At 48.0% G+C, this 25360-nt stretch overlaps 1 protein-coding gene and 1 long non-coding RNA gene across 4 annotated transcripts in view; both read left to right on the forward strand.

Annotated features, from left to right (window-relative positions):
• The first annotated feature begins 361 nt into the window (after nt 1–361).
• Nucleotides 362–9402, forward strand: LOC107318946. The gene is made up of 2 exons (XR_001557586.2): nt 362–1133; nt 8344–9402. It is a non-coding gene; the product is annotated as an uncharacterized LOC107318946 (long non-coding RNA).
• A 5425-nt stretch (nt 9403–14827) lies between these two features.
• PIAS1 (protein inhibitor of activated STAT 1) overlaps nt 14828–25360 on the forward strand; it is a 48657-nt gene continuing 38124 nt past the window's right edge. For 2 of the 3 annotated variants that reach the window (XM_015873383.2, XM_015873384.1), the window contains exon 1: nt 14900–14972. In XM_015873383.2, coding sequence (XP_015728869.1) covers nt 14949–14972 — 24 coding nt within the window. In that variant the 5' untranslated portion in view covers nt 14900–14948. Of the gene's footprint in view, nt 14973–25360 lie in introns of all 3 variants that reach the window. The other variant, XM_032446769.1, reaches the window with a different exon arrangement.

Raw genomic sequence — 25360 nt, forward strand, 5'->3', positions numbered from 1 at the left:
AAACGTGGCTATGTGCAATGGATATAAATGTACTGTGATTCTCTTGGTACAGTATTTGTTGGATTTTTATTTATTTATGATGTATATTTATTTCCCCCACCCCCCTCCTCCCTCGGGCCCCCTCCTGCCTCACCTTTCTCCTCCCCGCCCCCGTACATTTCTGGATGTGACAGCACTTTAACGGGCGGTTCGCGACTCCGGGGGGGCACCACCTCTGTACGGGATTTTGGTTCTTTAATAAAAGCCGACTTTAAGCACCGCCTGCTCCGTGCGGGAAGGGGGGTGTGGGGGGGTCGGTGGCTGCGGGCCGCCCCCTCGGGGCGCACAGCCCGAGGTGCCCTCGCTGCAGCCGCCCGCACCCCGCGCAGTTCCCCGCTCCTTTCTCCTCCCCCGCACCGCAGCCGGGAGCTCATTAATGCCCATTTATATGCTCGTTTCACACATGAAAGTATCACATTAATGAGCTCCGGGAGCGGGCTGGGAGGGGGGTTTGCGCACCTTATAGCCCGAAATTCCAGTTCCCATCCCCAGCGCCGCGACTCTGCGGGACACCCGAGAGCAGCGCGGCGGGGGCGGCCCGGGGGAGCTGAGGAGCTGGGGCAGGGCAGGAGAGTTTGGGACGGGGCTGCGCCTCGGGCAGGGGGTTCTCCGGGCTGCGGGTACAGCGCTGTGCCCCGGGGATGCCCCACGGCCCGGGGGGAGCCGCGTGATGCCCATCCCAGGGGTCACGCACCCCAGGACGCGGATCGGCCGCGCTCAGCAGCCGCTGCGCATCCGAGAGAAGCGCTGCAGTTCCGCGGCCTCGGCCGCCACCGCGTGGGCGCAGCCGGAGGCGCAGCTCCCCCCTCAAACAACCCGTCGGGGCAGCGCGGCCCGAGCCCCGCTCGGCTCCAGGTGGGTTCCGCAGCCCGGGGTTGGGCTCAGCTGGGCGCGTTGGGCAGCGGGAGCGGATCGCCAGCACCTGGGGCAGGGAGGGGGCATAAAAACCAACGGGTGGCAGTTCAACCTCCTCCCCTGGGCTCCCTTCTGTCCTTGGAGCTTTGCTTTTGCTCTGAGGAGAACTCCCGTGGTTTCTTTGGGGACGTCAGTTGAGTTGCAGTGCTTGACCTTAATGGCATCTCGTGTACGTGCAGGTGAGCATAACGGGGAGGGGTTTTCTTGCTGGGACACGGAAGGGATGCAGAGATTGGAGGAACTTTGAAAGAGAAATGGCTAAGAAGTCAGGATGGGGCTTTGCAGGCTGAGAGGCTGCCAGCTTGTGGGGGTGAAGCAGTTGGGCCTCTCTGCAGATTGCAGCATCTTGCATTGTGTGCTTTCTTTCTCCTCTCTCTGGTTGGGTTGCTGTGGGTCACTTGGGATGTGGCACAAAGTGACCCTATGGAGGAGCCTGACCTGGGCCTCTGCCCATGGTGGGAAGCACAGCATTGCTGGCAGCACTAAGTGCAGTGCCATCACACCCCAAAGAGCTGCTGCAACCCATAGGGGACCCAGCTGTCCCCCCATCGCCATGCCCACCCCTCCCAGCCTCTGCTCTCCCCATAGTAGACTGGGGACCACACCAGTGCTCACCTACCCTGCACATCTCCCAGCAGCGTGGGCGCAAAACCCACTCCTTGTCTTGTATTAATATTTGCACACTACTTAGCTCTCATTAAAATGTACTTTGCTGAATTTAATATGCGACATCAAATGACACAACGTATTAAGTGCTTAATATACTAGAAATTATGAAACTATTATAGTCTAAGTAATATGAAATAATTAGAGTGAATTAAACTTCAGCAGCACAATGAGGGAGAGGCTTCACATTTTTATTATTTAATTTTTTTCCTAGTCTTAAAATAGTTGGAAGCAGTAATAGGCCACCAAAATAAACGGGCAGAGTTAGGATTTTTAAATAATTAAAGCAGGAAAAAGCCTGGAGTGCCTGTACTTGAGCCTGTGATGAATTTGAATGGGGAGAAGCAGAAGGTCTGTGTGCTGCAGCTGATGGAGTTGTTCTTTCAGGCCAGTGGCAGAGCAGCTCCAAGGAGCTGAGCAGCAGACCTGCAGCCTGGCCAGTGCTTCTCCCCATATGCTGCTCCCTCTTGCACGTAGGGCTGCTTGCAGGCCTGGTTTGGGGTGGTGATGGCACGCTGTCTGCTCTGGGCTTTGCTGCTGTGTCACCTCTTGGTTGGAAGATGTTTTGCAAAGCTGCTTTTGGAGGGAATGCGAATGTCAGACAGCCCCAGAGCATCTCAAAATGGCAGCGGCTGGTTGGAGCTCTGCTGCTGGTCCTGACATGTGCTCCAAGCTGTTGTGCTGAAGTTGGATGCAATGGCATGTGGATCTGCAGCACCTGAGTGCAGTGGGGTCAGCTCTGCAGGATGCCAGGAGATGGCGTTCCCTGTGCCCAGATGGGCTTCGGCTGTGCAACCCCCATGGAAACTCCCAAATTACCCCTCAGGGATGCAGTATGGGGCACAAACATGCCCTGTTTGTGCTGATGTTTGGGATGTTGGGGCAGGAGAGCAATGGGGGATGTGGGGACTCACTGTCCTGTGTCTTGATCCCACAGCTCTGAGCAGAGGGAGTTGAAGGAGCTGGAATAGTTTGCCTTGAAATGGTGATGTCAGGTGGGAGCAGGTCGCTGACCCTGTGCTGGGGGCTCCCTGGTGGCAGCACTACAGATAATTAAGGATGCTCTGTCCTAATGCAAGGACAGGCTCTGCTTTAGCAAACATCTTGGGCATCATCAGATTGATGGAGCGGTGTCTGAGAAGCAGCGTTGCTCTCTAATTCAAGTTAGAAGTGAGGAAAAGCTCCTTGAGTGTTACTTAGGTTTCCTCAACAAGCAGAGGACACGTTTGTCAGAAGGTCAGAGCATTGTGTACCCACAACTCAGCACAAAGTGTCTAAAAAGTATTCACTTTCATTTTATATGGCTCTTGGATTTTCAGCTTCTATTTGCTGTTGGTGACAAGGAGGAAAAATAAACCCCTCTCCTGTCAGTTGGGTCCCAGCTGTGTTTGGCTGTGAGGGAGAGCTGTGTGAGATCCATAGGACAAGCTGCACAGAGACTTTGGGTTGGGAGGGGCCCCAAAATTTGCCTGGCTGTGGGCTCCTTCTTCTCTGTGTATCCCACATGGTATGAGCAGCAGCAGTGAGGCAGCCCAGCCCTTCCTTTGCACCTCAACAGCCTTTTTTTTGGGGGGTAAATCCCCCAGATGTGATTGTTGCCTGGCTGGAGGCCCTGCTGCCCTCGCCCCAAGTGTTTGGGTTATCGGTGTGGGGCTGCTCTATTCAGGGTTCACTCAGGTGGGTCAGGGAAGGGAGCGAGCTGAAGGTGGGCAGCTGCAGTGCCTGCATGCAATCAGCTCTGGCTTTAATTAGGCTGATGGAGGTCTGGGTGCTAACGAGGCTTTCTGTATGGCGTGGCTGGGAGGACGGTGTGCAGTTGCATAAATCCTGCATTTACGCTCATGTAGCAAAGTGAACGCTGCAGCTTTCATCTCCCATCCTCTCCCCCTTCACTATCATCTTTTTATGCTCAAAACTCCTTCCTTTGATCTCCTCCCAGCTCCTAATGAAGCTGTGGCCCCAGCTCTGCATGCACGTGAGCTCTCCTCCTGAATATTTTGCACCTGGTGCCACCGGCCCCGCTTCAAAGCAGGGCTCTCACTGGGGCCTTATGAGCTGGGCACGCACATCCAGTGGTGGAATTTGACACTAACAAATGAACTCTCATTATTTTCCTGTGGAACTGAGCCACTGTTGCCACCGTGCGGGCGTTTGGCAGAGAGATGCTCTGCAGCCTCAATGCTGGGGCAGCAGTGATGTGTCTGCAGTCCAACTGCCCAGAGCTGCCCCTCTGCCATTGCTATGAATCAGTGCTAGTTGCTACCGGTGTGCAATGGGCTGCACCACTGCAGCTCCTGCACCTGAGGAGTAAGGAGAGGAAGGGATGCTTTCTGGGAATCCTTTGCTTCTGCTGCCCTGGCTCTGGAAGCAGGCAGCCTTCAGCTGCTGGGGCCGTTAATGTCACCTTTCCCAAGTGCTATGCTCACAAAGCAGCCTGCCAAGTATAGCACGTCTTAATTTGCTCCTTTCCCATGCATTCCTGGATTTACAGCTTGGTATCGTCTGGCTGCTGCTCGATGGGAGGGGTGAAGCCCCTCTGGAGGGCTGCTCTGAGCCTTGTGGGTTCCCATGCAAAGCGTCACCTAAACCGGGGTTCAGGTTTGACTGGGCAGAAATTTCTCTCCTGGCATCACTTATCTATGCAGTGATTGCACCCAGCAGGCTTCTGTCCCAGCACCCATATGCTGTTCTGTGTTCTCTCTAAATGCTTTTCAGGTAGTGTGGATTTGGCAGCGCAGCTGTAATGTGTAAAATGAAGAGAAAAAGAAACAGCTCAGGAAAAATTGCATTTTCGGTGATGCCCGAGCTGAGCTGAAAAGTACATTTGCAGTCGCTTGCCATCTGCAGCAACTTGTCCAAAGCAAACATTACCCGTCGGGCCAGGTCTGGCTGCGTAATTGCCATAAACCATCACGAGGGCATCCAGAATAGCACAGCTCTGGAACGACTTCGAGGATTAGGTCCTACTCCCTTGAAAAATAAACCTTGGCAAAAGCTCAGCTCTCCCTAATAAAAATTCCATTTTCACAGCTCTAATCAAGTTTTCCAGAGCCACGATCCAAATTAGGATCTGCGTGCAGAATATCCGACCCAGGAGGACGGGATGGAGCGGTGCATGGAAGCAGTGCCAGGCTGGAAATTTCCGAAGCTCTTAGAGGTTCACCTGCACTGCAGTGCAGACCACGTCCCCTCCGTGCGCAGCTCACAGCCCTGAGCTCCTGCTCGCAGGTGGATGGTCACACTCAGTGCTGGAGGAGTGCTGTAAGGCAGCTTTATAAGCACTTTATAAGCACTGAAATTGCTTTCTAGCATTATTTCCGCCCCTGGATCCAACCGTCCATCATCAGCTTTCAATGCAAATGTATTTTTTAATGCTTGTCTTGCAGTGTTTTGCAGACAATGGATCCATTATTGTCTTGAGTTCAGATGGCCTGGTTATACATAACCATGGTAGTCCATACAACCTCCTTATCCTGCTGAACGGTGTGGAGGATGCAAACAAACAACGCTTGCTATGAGAGAAAATGCAGAAGTGATCCATGCTGCACAGGTCACAGTGGAGGTTGGCCATTAAGTGTTGTAGAAGGGAGGAAAACCCAACTACAGCCCATCTTTGTGGCTGGGCCAAAAGATGGATGGGAAAACTCAGGGCAAGATCCGAAGTGCTCACATGGGCTCCTAATTGTGGAAACACGCCGAGTATGTGATACAATATGAAGTTATGTAACACCTTTTATGAAATTCTTGGCGATAAAACAATGCATAAAAAGAACAGATGTGGCAAATTGCAGCCCCGGTCTGATCCCTTTCTGTGAAAACAATGGAGTTGATTTAAATTCATCTTATTTAATTTTCTTTCTTCAAAATGTCCACAGGCAGGGAAGTATTTGAAAGAAAAGCAAACAAGCTCCAAGAGCAAATGGGGGCTTGTATGGAGAGCTGTGAGCTCCAGCGAGGGGTGAGGGAAATGGGGGGCCCAGCCCAGCTCTGCCTGTGGGGCTCTTGCTGCTGTGTGGGGCATGACCCTGAGCTGTGTCCCTGGTGGCAGAGCAGCTCAGTGAGTCTGAGCTTGCCCAGGTCTCTGTATTTTTTGGGGATGGATGGTCCCTCACTGAGCTGCTGTTTGTGTAAAGCCCTGAAGCAGCACAAGGCAAAACTTGGTGTCCCCACAGCACCGGTGCTGAGTGGAGCCCAGCTTCTGGCCTCCAACCTATTGCCAGCCCCATGGGTTTCTCACAAAGTCCCGGGCTGTGGGGCTGCACGGCTGATAAGGGGCTGCAGGCTCTAATCAGAGCTGCATCTGTGTGCACTGTGGCTCCTGATGAGAGCAGCAGGCTCAAATGATGGACTCCAGTTTGTTGTGGTATGCAGTGCCCTGAATATGGGCAAGCTGCTGCTAAAACCAGACCCAGAGCTTTGGATAGCAAAGCAACGCTCTGTTGCTGCTGCACAAGCAAGAAGTCCACAGTTGTGGCTGGGGGTTGTTTGTTTGTTATATTTTCTGTAACTCTCTTTCTGCTTTCTGGCTATTAGCATTGCATATAGATGGTTTTGTACACCAGCTCATGTTCTGGGTCCATTGATACAACAGCTCCCTAATACACACACTTCCCAATACCCAGCCCCAGCTCTGCTCTGGGATGGCTTTTAACTATGGCTGGCTGAGCTGTGCCATTAGCTCTTGGTATTGTCTGAAGGATTTTTGTTCTTGGGTGGAAGAAAACAGCAGGATGTTTTGTGTGAAAATAGGAAAAAATGGTCGAAGCAGCTGATTTTTTTTAATAGACAAAAGGCCTTCCAGCTAAAGGCTTTGACTTGAAAAAAGGAAATTTCAACAGGAAGAGGGAAGTGACTGTTTTGAAAGAGTTCGGGTGGAGGATCAAACTGAAAGGATCTTGTGCAACTCTGCTTTTTAGGTCTCATGCTAAATCCATGCGTTTATTCCTTACCGTAGGGAAATCACCGAGGAATGCTAGGAAAAAGACTGATCTCTGTTGTGGCTGGAAGCTCACAGCACCTTGCAGGGTCACATCCTGATATTTGTCTGGTTTTGAGCTCTGTCTCACCTCCTCCCCTCCTCTCTGCTGCTGTAGTGGCACAGCTGGGGGCTCTGATAAGGGATGGGGAGATAAGGGGCTCTCAGCCACCCCTCCCTGCCCTGCAGCTCCTGCATGCTAAGGCTCAGCTCTCAGAACCACATGAGCTCTGCTAAGTGTGTGGAGAAGTGGCTCTCAGCTGGAATGCGTCTCATGCTCCCGTCTGGGGCGGACATTCATGTACAAATGTCTGGGGGGGAAAAATGATATGGGGAAAAGAATGAAAGCATACATAGAAGAGAGCAGGATCCCTTCAACCAGCACCCACTGTGTCTCTCAAGAGGATGCTTTAGAGCTTTGGAACAGCTTTACCTTGAGTAAAACTCATATTATTGATGCAGCAGAGTGGGCACAGGCACACCCTGAGGGAGGCAGGTAGGAATGTGGCTCTGCATTGCTCTCAGTGGAAAACAAAAGGGTTTCTGTGACAGTTGGAGCAAGTGCCAGCCAAGAGGCATGGGCTCCTTTCATCCTGTGTTCAGCTGCAGAATGTTAGCAGCAAGTTTCACCCCACTGGCAGCTTTCCTCACCCTGCTCCATCAGGTGGGCTGAGAGCAACATGGGGATGTGCTGCAGCAAACTGAGAAAACTAACTTTTGTTTAATGCTGCTTATATCTCAGCAATGCATGGCCACAACATGGCGTTCTACTGCAGTCTGTTTGTGTCAAGGCAGAGGGAGCAGAGCACGAGGAAGCTGTGGTGGGACTCTGAGCTTTGTGGCTTGCCCAGTTCCTAATGCAGTGTGTGCTGCCTTTGTCACAGGGGTGCTGGTGCCGTGTGTTTAGCTGGTTTGGGTTGTCCCTGCTTGGAGTGCTTTGGTGTCAGTGGGGCTGCATGGGATAAGTTACAATGTCAAAACACAGGCATCTCCCATTCTGGGGTCAAGGTTCTGCTCTATAGCTTGGAAACCCATTAGTCCATCAGAAAGCATATGGCCAAGAACGGACAAAACATCTTGTGTTTGGGTCAGAGCTGTAGACAAAAGGCCCTTTGTGCTGGGGGCTGACAGTGACAAATAAAGAGGAACCTGTTGATCTAAAAGAGAAACTGAAGATTATGAAAAGATCACGTGGTAAGGAAAAGGCCTTGGCTGTTTGTCTGGGTGTCAGTCCTACCTGTCATTAAAATGCAGTTTGTCCATAGAAATCCTGCCTCCTGCACCGGTGTTTTTCTGTCCTACAGACACTGCTACCTTACAGCAGGAGGGGTTCCCTTAGCTGTGTGTTAGGTGCTGTGCAAAATAATCAGTTCTTATAGATTCTTCTGGCAGTGTCAGAAACAGTAACTGCTGAAATAGTGTCTACCCCACCATGCTTACATGGACACACACACAAAGCAATGGTAACAAACCCCAGATAATTCAGCAGAGTTATTGGAGGTAAACCAAGAGCTGTGCCTGACACTAATAATAAGCATATTTCCCAAAGGTAACATTTGATTTCTATCCAGAGCTGGACATATTTGAAGCTTTGCCTGCAAGTCGTTGTATAGCAGATTAACTGGGACAATACAATCTGTGAATAGCTGTGAAACCTTCGGCCAGCTCTGAAGGAGCAGCAGTAGAGCCTGGACATGGCTGGGCTGCAGAACACTTCACACATCATGTGTTTTTTTCGCACTAAACAGGGAGAAAACAGAACTGTTTTGGTTTTGTGGGAAGCACATCTGGCAGCTGCGTATTTCTTATCGGCCTGCAGAAAACACTCCGAACAGAAAGATTGCTATTGAACGCTGATGGGCTGCCTAAAATGACCTCCAGAGCCTACGGAGTGCACCATGGATTTATAAAAGATCAATGATAGCCCATTATGTTCTGGGTTGTATCCGAGTTCATCATCCCAGGGACTCTGTGCTTCCTGAAGGAGACCCGTGGAAATGTGGTGGACTCAAAACAGGGACAGAGTAAGAGCAGAACGCTGCTTCTCTGGTGTTATTTATCTCTGCAGCTGAACAAGCTGAGGTGGGGATGGTGGCTGGGAAATGTAAAGGCAGGGGGGAACGGCCCTGGCTGTTCTTTGAGCACTGGATTGAAATCAATGTAGATAATGCACTTGGAAGGACTGCTTTGTTTATTGGTTTTCAGTCAACTGCCGGGCTGTGTTTCGCAGTGGTGATGTGATGGTGATGTCTTTGCCAGTAAGAATATACCTGGGGGAAAATAAGTCCACGATTCCTTGCAAGCAACATTTGGGGAGCTTAGTCTGGGATGCCTCAGTTTTCTGTACCAAGGAGTGCATATCTAGGGCTGCTGTGTCTCTCTCCTGGCAGTACAACGTGCTTCTGAGCTCTCTGCAGCCCATTCTGAAGGCCCAACAAACCCTATTTCAACACAAAATATGTTGGGCAGTGTGAGATGCCACCCCTCACTCACTGCAGCCCTACACACACACCCCAGCACAGCAGAGCTGTTCTCTAACCACCGCTCTCCCTCTTCTTTAGCAGCCTCGATTTTGGCCCCTGGAAATCAGTGATAAACTCCCAGTGACTCCAATGCTGCTGAATTAGGCCTAGGGTCCAATTATGCTCATTAAAAGCACAAACCAATAATTCACGGTTCGAAGTAGGCTTGCTATGGACAACACCAGTGGGGATTTAATGCGCTATACTGGAGACGATGCTTAAATTTTCCTATTTATATATGCTTTGGGAGAACAATTTTATGGGTAAATATGATCTTCATTAATATTTTTCTTTGTTAATTCACTGACGCTGGTAAAGAGCTTTGAAGATGAAAGCACTGGATGCAATAAATATTAAGATGACTCCAACTTATTTTAATGTTGCCAGCATTCCAGCTCCACCATCTTTCATCCAAGAATCTCAAAGTACTTTCCAAACACTAATAAATTTCCTTCCAGCAGGCCGGGGAGATATCTCCTATTATCATCATCCCCATTGCATAAAGCAGAGCGTTTTACTCCATGACGTGGTCAAAGGCGGGCAGTATGGCAAGAATCTATTTGGGAATGATCCAAGAATTCCAGATTCCCATTCTCCTGTCCTTGCTGCTTGACAGCATTCCCTTTGTGGGAGTGTGGTGTGACACTCACCTGCGCGGTGCCTTCGCTCGTCAGGTGCTTTTATGGGCTGCCCTTGAAACAAAAAATAGACAACAATAAAGTGCCACACCCAGGGCAGGAGATGAAGCAAACTGAAACCTTCTTGTGGAGGCAGAATCTCAGAATCCATTCTCAAAAGGCTGTTAAAATGGAAATGTTTTCTCAGATAGAACACAGCTGAGGATGTGCTGAGGGGGAGAGCACAAAAGACCTGGGCTAAAGAGCAAGTGCTGCAGCTGAACTCCTCAACCCTCTCCAAACCAGAGGCTAAGCTAATGATGAGACATGAAGACCGTTCAGAGACAGCATGACTCCAGCAATCCATGAGAACAATGCAAAGTTCAAAAATAGCAGTATCGACTGGTGGAAAAACAACATACATATAATTTTCAGGTAATTACTATAGTATAATTAGCCCTCTTGTTTTCCTGAGAGCCAGCTGAAATGGACTGTGCTTGCTGCTCGAGCTCAGCTTTATTTACAGTGTTCCCAGGGCTGAAGCGATCCTTTAAAAAATCGAGATGAGGTAAAAAAGTAAAGACACGAGTGCTTGGTGTGAGATAGCATCTCCGTGCTGTGGGTGGAGGCTGGCTGCTGGCGTCTCTGTCAGCATTTCATCCAGCTCTGCCCCCAACCTCATTAGGCGACATCAGAGCTGAAGGACTGAGGTGCAGGAGCAAAATCTGCTCCTGTGCTACCTGTGTTAGTTCCCTGCGTGGTCTTATGGGGGCAATAGAACTGGAAAGTGGTGTGATGCTGGGAGCAAAGAGGCTCAGACTGCAGCACGCCTCTATCTTGTTCCAGATCGCCACCTGTGACCGATGCCCTGTGCAAAATTGTTACAAAACAGGACGGTGTGGAAGTGCTGCATTCACAAGTGTGGTGCAGTGGGGGTGCAAGGAGTGCACTGTCACAGGGATTTACTCTCAAAGTTCTGGAAAATGTACTATCTTGAGCTTATTCATTTTTTTTTCTCTGCCCCAGAACGTTCCTTATTAGGAATTATTTGGTATCTGTAGAACATAATGTAACCTGTCGAGTGATGGGGCCTTGCAGTTTGACTAAAAATCACTTGCAATCAAAATGGAAGAGTTTGTCCAAATCGAATGACTTGGTTTTGTTGGTGTTGTAAGCCCACGTGGTTTAATACAACCCTGCCTCACCTCTATGAAGGTATTTGGAAGCAGAAGCAACTTTCTGCAGCTTCCTGTCTTTGGGTCTGGGCTGCCCTTGGCCTGGGGAGGACTTGGCAGTGGCACAGCACTGCACGCTCCATGGCTCAAGGTGAACCAGCCACAGTGCTTTCTGCTCCTTGTTCCTCATCTGCTGCTGTGAAAATGGGTGCTAATGGGGAAAAAATCACAATTGTGACTCAGCGAGGTGGAATTTTGTTGACAAAATCTGAATTCAGCTCAGCCAAAGGAAATGCTTTTGCAAGTGTAGATGAATATCTCAAGACTGACCATTTATTCTAGCTTTCTTGGGGAAAAAAAGAAGACCAAAAGGCAAAGGGAAGAAAGGAAAAAAGAAGATGAACATTCACATGTGTTTTCTTACCAGGGAAAGGTGAGTGAATGTACACACAGAAACAGATTTGTTCCTTGGGGACAGTTGTTTCTGAGGTGAAGCTCACAGGAGTTACCTTTGGGTATGCTAAACCACTGCTGGCAGGATTTGGTAGGGTAGATTCCTCACTGGAAACTACCTCTATCTGACATCACCAATTTTGACACAGTCCATATACAGAATAGCTTAATTCCAAAGAGCAGGCCTTAAGAACATGAGCAGGGCGCTATGAGCCAGCAGATATCACCCATTGATGGTAGGGCGGAAAAGGCTAAACAAATAGTTTTAAAGAATGGGCTAATTGTGTGCCTATTGCCATTGTCCTGCAGCTGCAGTGCTTTGTATGGCAGCAAAGCACACCGGGAGCCAAGCTTGGCTTGGCATCCGTAACTCCAGCCTGGGAATACAATATACAGGGCATGCAAGTATCAGGGAGGACAATTGGAAATTTTGAAAGATTAAACACAAAATTGCAATGGAAAATGAGTTTGTATAGTGGCCAAGGCAGGGTTTGAGGGCTCGGTGTTGTAAAACGCACTTGTATGAGTACAGTAAGAAGGCAAGTTGATATTTAGGAACTGAAAAAACAGGAAATATGCAGATGAGGCTTGTATGTGTCACACTGTAACGCTGCATATGTAATTAAAGATGATAGTAACTCATTTACATGTGCTTTCCATCCTGCAATAACATTGTTCTATCAGCAGGCCTAAGGACGTAAAACAGGTTAACCTTCACAGCACGGTTCAGATTTTACTTTCCATTGCTGAACTTACAGCATGTGGAGCGATTCCATGTACATTGCAGAGATCTGAAAGAATTCATCATTTGCTGTGCTGCCTACTCCATCCTGAAAGGTTCTTTGCATGTAATCGAGTAACTTCTACTAAGTTGTATTTCTGCTGGTTTTTTCTTTTGTTGGAAAAGTCCATTGCGGTGACACATCAAAGTGGTTCCTCCACCTCCAACGACCTTGGGAATAAAAGATGTTTTTAATGCTCTGATCATCTTTTAATATCAAGAAAAAGAGACATTTAGAACCTCTCTTTCGATGGCTTAAAATTCAGGATAAAAACGCAACCTCCACAACTTGGAGCAGAGAGCAAGACTGCACTGTTAGAAAAAGAGGAAGGTCCTGGAGACTCAGGCTAATGAAAACAACATGTCCGGAGAAAAACTGCCTATCTGTATAAAAACGTTATTGCGCCGGAACACAGTGCTCAGAAAGTGAGTGATTTGACACGGTATGTTTTGTGGGAGGTTATAGAATAGGAAAAGGGAAGAAATTGGGGTGGAAGGTGGATTCTGGCAGTCACTGACTTTATTGCAATCCGGCCAAAAAGAAAAGGGGGAACTGAAAATACCAAAGCTTTGAAAGTTTAAGGAAAACCCTCCATCTTCATTTTTAATCTCTTCTCCTTTGTTGGGGGAAGGGTTAAGAGAAACAAAAATACTGCAGTGTTTTGCTTAGGCAAAGAGCTTACTGGCAGCTGGGAGGCTGTTCTGGAGGTACAGCCCAGGTGCTCTGCTAGTGGGCTGAGCCCTTCTGAGGCCACAGGACTGCGAGGGTCTGAGCACTGCTATCACCCACAGAACTGCAGCAGGACTGGAGCAATTGGGAGCAGCTCCAAAAATTGCTGCCTGTTGACAAAGCCTTTTCTTGGCGAAGAAACCCTCGTTTAAGTCTCAGGAGCAGAGAGGAGCAAAATTTCATTACATGTAAATAATTGGCTAAAAATAGAAGCACAGATTGTTTTTCACGTTAAGTTCCTCCCTCAAGCTAAAGTATATAGCACGTTAAAATAACACAGAAAGTGATTATCAAAAGTCTAAGCTGAAAAATTGAGGGTCTGTGCTAGAACTGTAAAAAATAGTGTTTAGGGAGAACCATGTTGAATGGAGTTGTCGGTATCCTCTCATTTAGCTCGCTTCTTTATTTTAATGTATCCAAAGACATACCCAGCCTATTTTATTTAGAGCAAGTTTTGAAAGAGGACACTGTGGTTTATGGCCATGTGTCAGGTTTGATAGCACTACGGCATGATTTAGCAAAGCACTTAAGCACATGTCCACATCCCACTGAATTTGGTAGGAAGTGAAGAAGTAGAGGAAAAACTGTTTGCTGAGCAGCAAGCTTCTTTCAAAGGGGGAAAAAAAGCAAATGAGGATTCGCCTTCATGTGATCATCCATCTTTTTGTCAAATTCTTTATGTGAGGCACAAACCAATAGATCACGTGAAGATTATGTTTATTAAACACATTCAATCAGTCAAAATGAAATATTCTAACATGGGCTGGTACAGGCGGCTGAAATAGATCGGCTAATTATGGTACGTGTGGGTGTACGGGGTAGTCATCTGACTTTTGCTTTTTTAGACATCTTGCCTAGCACCCTGCCCCCTCCCCAAACCAGCCTTCAGACTCTTCATTGCATGCAGTACTAAGCCAGAGTATCTGCTACTTATCAGCCTTCTTTAATTGCTCATTTTCTGAGTGGTTCATTCGTTATGCCAGTGCCAAATGGTAAGAGAAATCAATGAGAGCAGTGGACGTTTGGTGCACCTGCAGGAGAAATGGGATGTGCCCATGAGCTGGAGGATGGAGCAGGGTGCCACAGGGGAGTCAAGGGATGCTCCTCATGTTATCTGCCATGCTGGCCTTGAGACCGAGCTGGGAAATGCTTCTGGCTGGAATATATGGAAACAAAATGTTTGTGAAGGACCGGGGTTGCTTTCTGCTGTTCAGAAAACACGGCTTCATGTATATTCTCACCACTAACAGGATGGTATCAAAATGCTACTTAGTAGGAGATATTTGATACCGCTGTCACATTTTCCCCTCAATGGAAAGTGCCTAATTTTAAGTTGTGGCTAACTATCCAGGTCAGATGGGAGACATAAATTATAATTCAGAAATAATCACCAGTAGTAATCTCTTTACCATCGATTCCCTGCGTGGCCTCAAGCATGCTTTCCTCCATCTGCAGAGTGGAGGCATTAATGCTTTTATATCTCGCAACACAGATAATGTAAGTGCTTTCTGAATGGATGATGATTAATTTTATGGAAGCTGCGGAAAACGGGCAAATTTGGTCTCACTTAAAAGGATGTACAGTATTGACCTTCTGCCCAAGACCATTTTTCCACCCTTCGTGCAGGAGTTAAAGGCCAAGTGGAAAAAAAAAAGTGTGACAGCGATGGGTAATTAGAAAGAATAAGCAGCAGAGTCACAAATTCCAGTTTTTAACCAATTTATTGCTGCAGGAATGCGTGTCCACAGCTCCCCCCGGGAGGGCCCCGCGTTCCCCCCTCACAGCCCCGCCGAGCAGGGCTCCCACAGCGCCCCGTTCCCTTTGCGGAGCGATGGAAGGAAACTTTTCGTGCTCAGGGCTGGGAAACGCTCCCGCAGCTCTAAATGCGGACGGAGGAAGAAATGCGGGATCCCCCAGCCCGGCGTGTGGAAGGAGACACGGCCCCGAGGGAGCGCAGGGGAGGGACAAAATGGCGCCGCGATTCAAACGCTGCGCGCTGCGTGCGGGCGGGAGGGGGCGGCGGGGGGGGGCGGTGTCCCGGCGGGGTTCACTGCGCCTGCGCCCGGAGTTGCAAGATGGCGGACAGTGCGGAACTAAAGGTAAAGCGCAGCTCCAATTCCCTCCGCGACGCCGCTCGGGGCCGCGCTCCGCTCAGCGCTACGGGGCGAAGCGAGCTGCGGAGCGGTGACTGCGCGGGGCCGCCTCGCTCTGGGGGCTGAGGGACGGAGCGGGGCGGGCAGCGGAGCGGAGCTCTCCCCGCCGGGCAGTGCCCCCCCAGGCGTGGGGAGCAGCACGGGGAAGGGGGGGGGGCAGCGGTCGAGCCGCCCTGAGATGTTGGGGGCGGGTGCGGAGCGCTCCGCTCGGGGCCGGGGCCGAGCCCGGTGACACGGCTCCGTCCGGGGCTGACAGGCAGCCGGGCCCCCCCCGCTCGGCCACGGGGGCCGTTACGAGGCGTTGGCAGCCCCCCCCCCCACACACACACACACCCCGGCCCTCCCCTCTGTCAGAGAAGTTATTTCTCCCTTAACTCCTCGTGGACCCCGCCGGGTTGCGGTGTGGTGCTGAGCTGAGGCCCAGCGGGATGCGGCCGTCATGGGCTGGGGGGGGAAGGGGGGTGTCAGGGAGTCCGTGCTGAGAAATTAAAGCAAAAACCGACGGAACTTTGAGATGGTTTCGCGTTGGCGAGCTGGGGGTGTGGGCTGAGTGTGGCTGCGAGCTGGAAACTTTGAGAGTTTGGCTGCGGCTGTCACAGGGCTCTTAGCAGGAGGGCTTCACTTCCACGCTTTGCACTTCACATCACGAGAGCCGTACGGATCAGAAGTGCATCAAATATGACAGAAACTTGAGAATTACGGAGCGTGACCAGGGAAACTTGTCTTTCCGAGGAGCCCCTCAGTTTTCTGCACACAGCAGTTTCCTGTGCTTTCTTTTTTAGGGGCCGACAGTGCCAGCACTGTGTGTGTGCCCCAGAGTCTGGGCTCTGTGCCTGCCAGGCCCCTGTTCTCCCCAGGTCCCCCGCTGTCCTTTGTTTTTGAGCCATCTTGCTTGAGCTGTGTTGCCCTCAAGGTTGTTTATTTCCCCCCAAATTATCTTTCCATGTGATGAGTTGAAGGATTAAGGTTTGATTCCAGCCTTAAAACTTCTGTTAATCTCGGCATGGCAAGTGCGTGCTGGCACCTGGCTATGGATCTGTTGGTGCTGGGCTGGGTGCACGTGGTGATGCCTTCATAAGCATCTAATTGAGAGCAGTGAGGGAGTTAAGGTTTTTATGGTGTGTATTGAGATGGCAGGGTGGTGGTCCCTGTGTTTTCCCTATGAAAACTGGCCATGTGTTGATCCTGAGAGCTTTGAGATCTGCCCACTGAACACCCTGTCCTGTTGCCTGCTGTGTTACAGCCTCAGCTCATGCAGAAATGTATTTGTGCCCACTTGTCATCCCTGACTTTTTCATCGATCCCTGTCTGAAAGCTGCTCCTTGAGAACCAGTGCTGAGAAATTATGATTATTTTGTTCTTTAAAGCACTGTTGCTGCCTCAGGGACCTGAAGGGTAAATGTCAATCCCACTGGTTTATTTTCAGTTTCACTTTTCTTCTCGGGATATTTAATGGGACTTGTAGGCTGGGACCGTGGGATGGGACACTGCAGTCTATGAGAAGTTGGCTGGTTTGGGGGGCTGTGAGGGTTTGGCAGTTCATGGAAGAAAAACCCAATAACTTCATACATTCATGCTTCGAAGGCTTTGAGATGGAGAGGTCTGACTGCTTTTTTTCTCTCTAGGCCATACAAAAAAATAAGAGGTGGGTGGATGCTCCTCTCTGGGAGGGAGAGGGAAACTCAGAAGCATGAAAGTTCTGCTCAGGGTCATATCTATCATGTCCTGGGCTTTCCAGGAGCGGTCTGGCTCTGTTGTTGGGTATTGGATAAGGTGAGTGGTCCATGAAAAAGGGAGGCGAACAGAAAGAAGCTCTGCCAGGTTTGGTGCAGGGGATGTTTTCATGTGGATGCACATCTCCAGAAAGCAAGCTTTTATGTTTGCTGCTTTTGTAAAGTTGAAAGAAAACTAAGGGAGAGTTTGTGACCAAGACTCTGCTATTTGGGGAACGAACACAGAGTTCTTTTCATTATTATAATTTTCTGAGGTGGAATTTTTCCACGTTTCTCCTCTGATTAATTAGGAAGTGGCATTGATTTCAGATCTAGTGACCTTTAAAGCTAAAATCAAATGTAATAATTCGCACTATCTGGCTTGCCCGTGCACAGCGAAGTTCGTCAGAGTTTTTCTTTCTCTAAAACTTTCTTTCCTTCCTGTGTAAAGAACCATGGGGTTATATGTGGGGAACATACACACATTTAAACTGGGAATGTGATACGGCATGGGGTACTGCCAGATGCCCCAGGTAAAATAAAAGGTCTCTCTTCCTTAAGAGAAACAACGGATCTTGCTTGCTGTAATTTTTCACTTAACGTTAAGTCATGAAATAACGTTTCCTGTGATGTATTTTCTTACCGCCATCAAGAGCATTTCAGCCTTGTGCCCCATTAGAGAATGTTTGTCCTATTGAAAGAAAAATAATCAGATAAGATCAAACTTACTTTGCAGATCGTAGCCTTGTAAGGTTACTGAATTCTTTGGTACTCTCCGGGTTCTGGATGAATTGAAGCAATATGTTTTCATTTCTGTTGGTGAAACAAGGTAACTGGGAAGTCTGCTTGGCAGATTACCTCCCTAACTCTGGAGGTTGAGACATAACGTGAATTTTCCCCATCTTAATTACTATTCCTGTATAATTGCATACAGACTGTAATTTATCTCAAGGTAAGCTATTTAAAGCTCTTTCTAATTGGAAGGAGTATACTTGAGTGATTAAATCTTTCCTTCAATATTTCTTACATCTCTTGAAATTGGTTATTAGGTTGTTGTGATCTTTGCCTTCTACTCGGGTCTTTTGGAAATCATTACACAATTTGCAATAATCAATTCAATTATACATGGATCAAAGAATGAAAAAGAAAAGCTTATGTTCTAGTATTGTCATTCTTGATACTGTCCTAAGAAGCTGGTTTGGTAAGCACATGCTGGGAGGTTTTCTCCTTTGTTCTCTCTCCTTTTAAGAAAGTGCCTTTGGGGATTGAAGAGATCCCTGGTGTGTTTCTTGTTAGACACAATTTATACCATTATAAAAAAAAAAAAAAAAAAGTGAGCCAAGAGTTTGAATGAAAATTCATAATAGCATTTCCACACAATGGTGATGAAAACAAGCCATTAAAAACCACACAGTGGGGAAATACCCCTCCCCTAAATACAGATTTCTTTGGGGGTTGGGGGGGGGGGCTGGCAGCACGGCTTTCAGGTGGTGCTGCTATCAGTGACAAATGGATCTCTGGTGTGGAAATGCGGTTGTTAAGTTGCGTTGTCGATGCTAATAAGCATAAGCTACCTATTCTGGTATTCAATTAGAATTTTACTCCTCTGTATTAGGAGCTATTTTTGCTTAATCCTTTTATAAGTTGCTGGGGTTGCGTGTTTCTGTGATTAAAGGCAATATAATCCACTTTTCATTGTGAAGTGAGTCCTGGATTACGTTATTTTCATGCCAATAAATCGGTGTGTGTCAGTATCGCTGTCTTTTTAGCTGTAGCCTGGTCTGGGTATCGCTGCTCAGCCTTTTCTCCCCAGCATTGGCATTGCAGATATCAGATGGATAGAACTGGCAGCTGAGCATCACTGTTGAGCTGTCAGAATCCCAATCCGTAGCATTTCTTTATTGCCGATAAGGACAGATTGCTTGTTGTGTACACGTAAATACAGTGTCAGCACATTTCCAGTAAAAACCCCTCCCAGACGCCAGGGGCCATCCTGGAAGAGTTTGTGGGCTGTGCAAATGAAGTTTGTATTTATTGCCACTTGTGAGAAGGGGGAGCGGATAACCGCCAGTTGCTCCAAGTATCTCTGTTTTGGTTACTAGAGATTTAGCAATCGCAGTTAAAGAGCTCAGATGGGAAGAGATGGGTGGGGGCAGAAGCACCTAATGTAGCTGTATTCTCCAGGAGCATCAAGCCAAGCATCAGCTGGGCAGGGGAGCACTCAGTGCAGCTGATGGGAACTGCTATGGATCAGGTGCACGAGGGATACTTAAAAGCATCCCTTGGAGCTGGATCGGGGCAGTTAAGATTTCTTCAGATAGCGAAGTTATTTATGGGGCTGGAGATGATGGATATGGTTTATAGTCTGACCTGTGCTTATGCAGAGCGCTGAGATAAGTGCGGACTTGTCACTAATGTATTTGGCATGGCGGGTTTTATTTCCTGTAATCTGTTCTTGGAGAAGTCGGCATTTGATCATTTTTCTCCTTAGTGCTGTTACAGGGGAAAACAAAACAGAACTTGTAAACACTTGAGGCTCGAGTGCTGCCTGTAACTGTTTGGAGGTACCCAGCCCTGTCCACGGCTGCCAGCACCTTGCTGTTGCGTGGGGCCACATCTGTAACCTTGTGCTGGCAGGGATGCTTGGGTAGGGGCTGAGCCCCATTGGCACAGGAGTCTCATCTGAAACAGCTGAATTTGGGGTAGCTCCCTGCCTTGCTGTGATCCAGTGTGTTCAACAGGTACCTTATGAACTTCTGTATTATCTGTTGTCCCAAAGGGTTCATGGCTGGGAAATGGATGGACCACTTGCAGCTTTTCTCTTATGGGGTGATGCTGGTTTTTGGCCCTTTGGCTTCTTTCTGCTTGCAACGTTGAGTTGTCTCAGCATCCACTGTTTACTTTTGCTGCTGTGTTTCCACTTGAGAAAATTCTGTTTAGATGTGAGATGCTACAGGTGCTCCTTTCTAGTGGGAGGCCCGGCTCTATGGCCTTCAGTAAAAGTAAATTAAAATCTAGAGAAAGCCAGGAGTGAAGAATACAAACGTGGTTCTGTGTTTACAAAGCTGTCGATACGTACTGTGTGCGTTCTGCAGTTAGCTCGTGCTGTCCTTGGTAAGCAGGAACTTCACCTCTGGGTAGCATAGAAAGGAGAAAAGTTTGTCCTGTTCTTAGAGGGAGTGAAAAAGGAAAACATTGTTTGGGTGACTGCTGGGGCACGTGCTTGGCAGCTTTGGAGTCCTGTCAGTCAAGCCCAGGTACTGCTTGTCCCATTGCTGTGTCGCTATTCCAGCTCTGTGTAATGTAGGACGTGCTCCGAGTGTTGGTTTGGGCTTTTTGAAATGAGAGTAATTGGATTTTACAATGCAAAAATTGCAGGTAGTGCCTTCAATGGTCGTCTGTTGGTGAAATTAAATGCGCTTCTTAAGAGCAGATTCTTTTGCTAGTAAAAATGGTGGGGGGTGTGAGGAGAAGAAAGGAACCTCTAGTAGCTTACAGAAGGGTGTTTATTTCTGTAACTTAACTTGGTGCTGTCAAAGCTGTTTTGAACAGCTGTAAGTCATTGCCAAAAATATGGCTGTTTGGGGGCAAATGAGAAACTTTAGGGCTACAGCAAAAGTAAAGGATCTTGAACCTTTGAAGATGAGGATATATGGAGTTAGGGATGCATAGGATGGGCTGTACCAACTTAGCCAGCTTTATTCTAATCTTGCCTAAGTTCCCTAGCAGGTAAGGCAATGCTGTTGCTCTGTTCACTGTGCTACAGGGCTTTCTGTTGTCATTTCTCTTCTTTTGCTGGTGCTCCCATGTCTGATTTAGGAATTTCTCAGCTTTTTGCTTAATCTTAGTCTGGTGTTAGGGGTGCTGCATCCCTGCTGTTATATTAGCATGTACTAAAGGATACCAGAGCACTCCATAGGCAAGCACTGTATCCCGAAATTAAAGGAGAGTGGGAACTAGCAGAAGATGAGTATTGCTGGGCTTATCTAGCATGAAAGAAATGGAAAGCTAGTATGTAACTACCCGAGGGTCAACCTAAGCTTGACCTTTATAGGAAACAATATATGAGAAGCTTATACAGGAAGTGACATGATAAGTAATGGAAAAGGAGCATCTTCAAGCCCCTACTTGACACAAATAGAGCATGAAGCTGTGTGGCAAAGACTCAGTGGATATGCTGGAGTTTGCTTAGCATGCAGAGATGGTGTTACTCATTTATGCTCATCGCTGAAGGTTGCTCTGTAGCAAAGTTCCCTGTTTTTGTTTAGGAAGTGGTAATGAGCTTCCTGGATGTGTGCTATTAGCTGTGTATGAGTTCTGCTTCCACCTGAGCTGCACGGGCTGCAGGCAGTGCTTCAGTTGCCACGTTCCATCCTAGAGGTCTGTTTTAACAGCAAGACAGAGTAAGAAAAGGAGGGTTTTAGTCTTTGCCCTGCTCTGGGGCTGATACACAACCAGCTGCTTTTCCAGAGCAGTAAGCTGTGAAGCAGCTCTTTATCTCTGTAGATGTTTCCTTCACCATGTTTTACATGTTTTTAACGTATACAAAGAGTGCTCTTTCCTAGTTTCCAGCGTGGGTCTGATCTGTCATACTAAATTCATCAAGCGGAGAGTTCAGAAACATTCTCCTTTTAGCTTTTCTTAAGTGTTGCTTTCAGTTTGATGCTTACTTGCCTCCTTGATCCCAACTGTAGATTGTATGGTACTTCAGGTTGAGTGGCTGCCCAGAAGTCCCCAGTCCATCTCCTGCTCTGAGTGGGTTCAGCTGTGAGGTCGGAACAGGTTAGGTAGCGCTTTATCCCATCTAGCCTTTAAACCCTTGGCGATGGAGATGTGTAACCTCTGTGGGCAGTCTCTTTCACTGCTTAACCGTCCTGTGGTGGAAACAGTTTTTCTTAATATCCAGTCCTAACCTTTTGTCTCAGCTTGTTCTCTTTGTCTTGCTCCCTGCTGTGTACCCCTTTGATAAGCCTGGCCCTGTCCTCTTGTGCGTGTAGTGGAAATGTAGGACCAGATCGTTACCAGCCTCAGGAACACGCACAGCTGAATGCTGAGACCGTCCATTGGTACTTCTGGAAAAGATGTGTTGCTTCAAAGAGCTGGACTTCAAAAGTGGCCAGTCTCCTGTTGGAGGTGGTGGCAGGTGGCCGGCAGGAGCTGGGCATCTCTTCACCAGCAGGCTCAGGAAGGTTCTTGTCTATTCTGAAAGCTGCTATGTGAAGCTCCCCTGCTCTTTCCTCCAAACCCACTCCAATTAAATACATGGTTGTAAAGCTGGCTGAAAGCTGAGCACCTTCTCCTTCCTGCTCCCTCACTTTACGGAGGTGCATCCCTTGTTGCTGTAACCCATATGTGCAGACACATAGTAAATGGTCTCAGAATCCGTGCTGGGCTGGAGCTGAATCACAGTCTGCAGGCAAAGGTGACGACAGAGGGATAGTATTCATAGGCAGGTACACCAGGGTTTGTGCTTAATAAAGCAGCCGATCAGCTTTTCAACTGGAAGCCACCAGTTAGCAGGCAGGGTAGGAGGTAGGATGGGAACAGCAGCAAACCTGGTTTTGCTTGGCAATTCAGCAGGGGTGCAGCTCTTTATTTGTTTGTTTTTAAACACCTAAGCAGAAGTCAGATCCGGTAGGGATAGAATGCCTTTGGTACAGGTAAAGATCTGGAATCTGAGCTGCAAAAGTGAGTTGTAAAAACGTTGCGTGGATGGGAATAGTTTCTGATATATCCATTCCTTATAGTGTTTCTTGAGACTCCCTTGACAAAATGATCTCACTTCTGTGCAGATGTTGTATCTCGTTTCCCTGGTGCAAAATAAGAGCCTTTCAAAGAGGCCAAGTATTTGTGTAGATTTTCAGCTTATTGGAAAATCAGTTAGGGGCGGCTGTGCTCGGGCTATCTATGGAGTTGTTGGCACACCTATAAATACATCGCACCGAAATGCAACATGTAGAAACTTCAGCAGCGGTACGGAAACAAAGCTGTTCTTTTCCTTAGGTTCCACATTGACTTAGCAGTATCTCAGCAGGGAATCTGCCGAGGCCACTTGATGGCAGGGCTTCAAATTTTTTTAATCAAGAATCAGAACAGTTGTCAGTTTGAATTACAAGTGCTTCAGATAATGGTTTTCTAAAGGGAGCGCGCCCAGGTTTTCATGCAGTCCGTCATTTTCACTTTTCCCCCTTTGCTGTTGGGATCCGACCCTTTCAGTTGAGAGGTACCATTTTTATGAGAGCTCTTGACAATGTCACTTGGAGTTCTGAGGAAATGGCTAAAAATAGAGATGTGCTCCAAACGCGTGTTGAAGAGCATGAGACCAGGGGTACATTTAGCTCAGTTGTGTTTCCTTCCAGCTTCCAGAAGTGAATGTATGGGGAAGACCAACAAGGGGCAGATACGGGAGATAAGTCCCACCTCCCTGCAGAGCTCTGTTCAGCTCTGACCCTGCTGGGTGAGCTGGGATGAGTCCTTCCCCAGTGCTCACACAGGTTGCTGCTGAGCATGCCTGTTCTGCTTCTGTTCCCAGCACTGTGATGGGAATTGCTGTTGTTCTGCTGCTTGCTGCACGGAGGCCCTTCTCATTTTGTTTGGAGTCTGGTTCTGTCCAGCTTCATGCACTGATGGCTCTTATTTGTCACTACAGACACTGAACAGCTGATCCCTGTCCACTCTGCTCATGCTGCGCATGGTTCTATGGGCTGCTGTTGTGTCCATCCTGTTTTCAAGGCTGAAAAGTCTGAGCCTTTGCCCAATGACTTCTGTCACCCTTTTGTGAACCTTGTCACTTCTAACATTTATGTATTTTTAAGATGAGGCAACCGAAGCCATCTACACTTTGATATGTGGGTGAACCAGGGATTAATATAGCAAGTAATGGTTTATCATATTCTCTATTTCTTTTTAAATGATTTCTAACAGTAACTTGTGTGTTTGACTGCGACTGAGCCGATGTTTCCATGTGTCTGTTTATCGAGGGGCCAGAAGCAGCTCTGGGGGTGGGAAAGGTCGTTCAGAGCCCATTGCTGCTTATGCCGAGCTCAGTCCATCTGTCTCCATAGGCATCACGTTACGTTTCCATGTGTTGAATTGCTCTGGCACTCAGTCTCCTGAGGTCTTCCTCAGTGTGCCTTCATCCTTAAGACCACGTTCTATTGTCAGCAACTTTGTCACAGCTGATCACTTTGTTTTCTAGGTCACTACCAGGCAGGTTAAGCTGTGTGTGCCAGCGTGGGCCCCTGCAGAACTCCATGCGTGACCATCCTCTATTGTTTTAACTTGGATGAGATCGTAATAGAACTTTGAATAGCAAGCTAGGAATCTCTGGCCTGTTTAAAAACACGAAAAAGCTGTAAGAATACCCAGCTGGTGTGTGTGGACTGGGATTTCAGAGTTTCTTTCGACCTGTGCTACTCAGTTGTTTTTAACCATAGGTACAACCGAGGAGGTGCCCAGCTGTTTGAAGGGGAAGCAGAGATGTGTTGAAACTTGTTGCCTATGTTCAGTTAATTAGAACAGTTTTGTTTTTTTTTTAAGGCAGCTTTGTTTTTCAGCCTACATTCTCATAGCTTAGTAAAGGACTAGAGCTCCGTGTTAGTGGATTAACTGCATGGGCTGCTTTGCTCCTCAGTGCCTCTGGTTGGATTTTTTTTCTTGAAAGAGGGTTTTTGGTGCTTTTGGGATCCAGGCTGAGCCGAGATGGGGAAATAATGCACAGCTTACAGCATCCTTACCTGGGAAGAAGCCCCGTGTTATTTAGTGAGCCTACCAGGAGACAGAGAGATGAAGACACTTCATTGTAAAGTGCTGGGCTGAAACCCAGAAAATCCTGCTTTTGTCAGGAGATCCTAAATCTTTTTTTTCCCTTAATGCCTTTGGTCTGTGTGTGTGAAAAGGGACAAACAGAGTATAAATTCATGAGCAAGTGAGAGTCATGCGGATGACATTAATGAGCTACAGAAGGCTTGTATATATGCAAATTCCTCTTGAGAGCGGGATTTGGATGAGTGCTGTTAATGAGGTGGGGCAGTGGTTCGGCCACTGAAGATTAAATAAATGGGGCAGTGGCTGCAGCATCGCCCCCTGTGCTCCATGGGGAGCAAGGAGAGCTGTTTGTGGGTGCTGCTGCAGGAAGGCAGAGCGTCTCTGTTCTCACTTGGTCTTGGTTTCCATGGAAGTTTGAACTGTGCTATCAAAGTTTTCTTAGGCGGCTCTTTTATGGAGAAAGCCAAGTCAAACGCAGTGTGTTTCTGGAGTTTACTTGCAGAGTTACAATGTATTTTAAATCATAGGTGTGGCTAAAACTTGGCTTGTTTGGAGAAAAAAAAAGAAAGAAAAAAAAACAACAAAAAAAACCCCTTCATTCCATCAGGCAGTTTGTTTCCATGCAGGGCAGGGGGTTATTGTGTGAATAGATTAAACTAATCCAGCATTATTTTGACTCTGAGAATAATCCAGTGGCAGCGGATGGTGCTGATGGCACATGGCATGGAATGTCCCTTTGCACCGAGCAAGGTTCCTTGGTGTGTATCCTTAGGCTGGCTTTGGAAGGGGTGTTTCTGTCTGTGCTGTATGTGGGCCAGGAAAATATTGCATAGAGGATGTATTCTTAGCTTTCTA

Source organism: Coturnix japonica, chromosome 10, assembly GCF_001577835.2.
Source record: "Coturnix japonica isolate 7356 chromosome 10, Coturnix japonica 2.1, whole genome shotgun sequence".
Taxonomy (NCBI): Eukaryota; Metazoa; Chordata; class Aves; order Galliformes; family Phasianidae; genus Coturnix; species Coturnix japonica.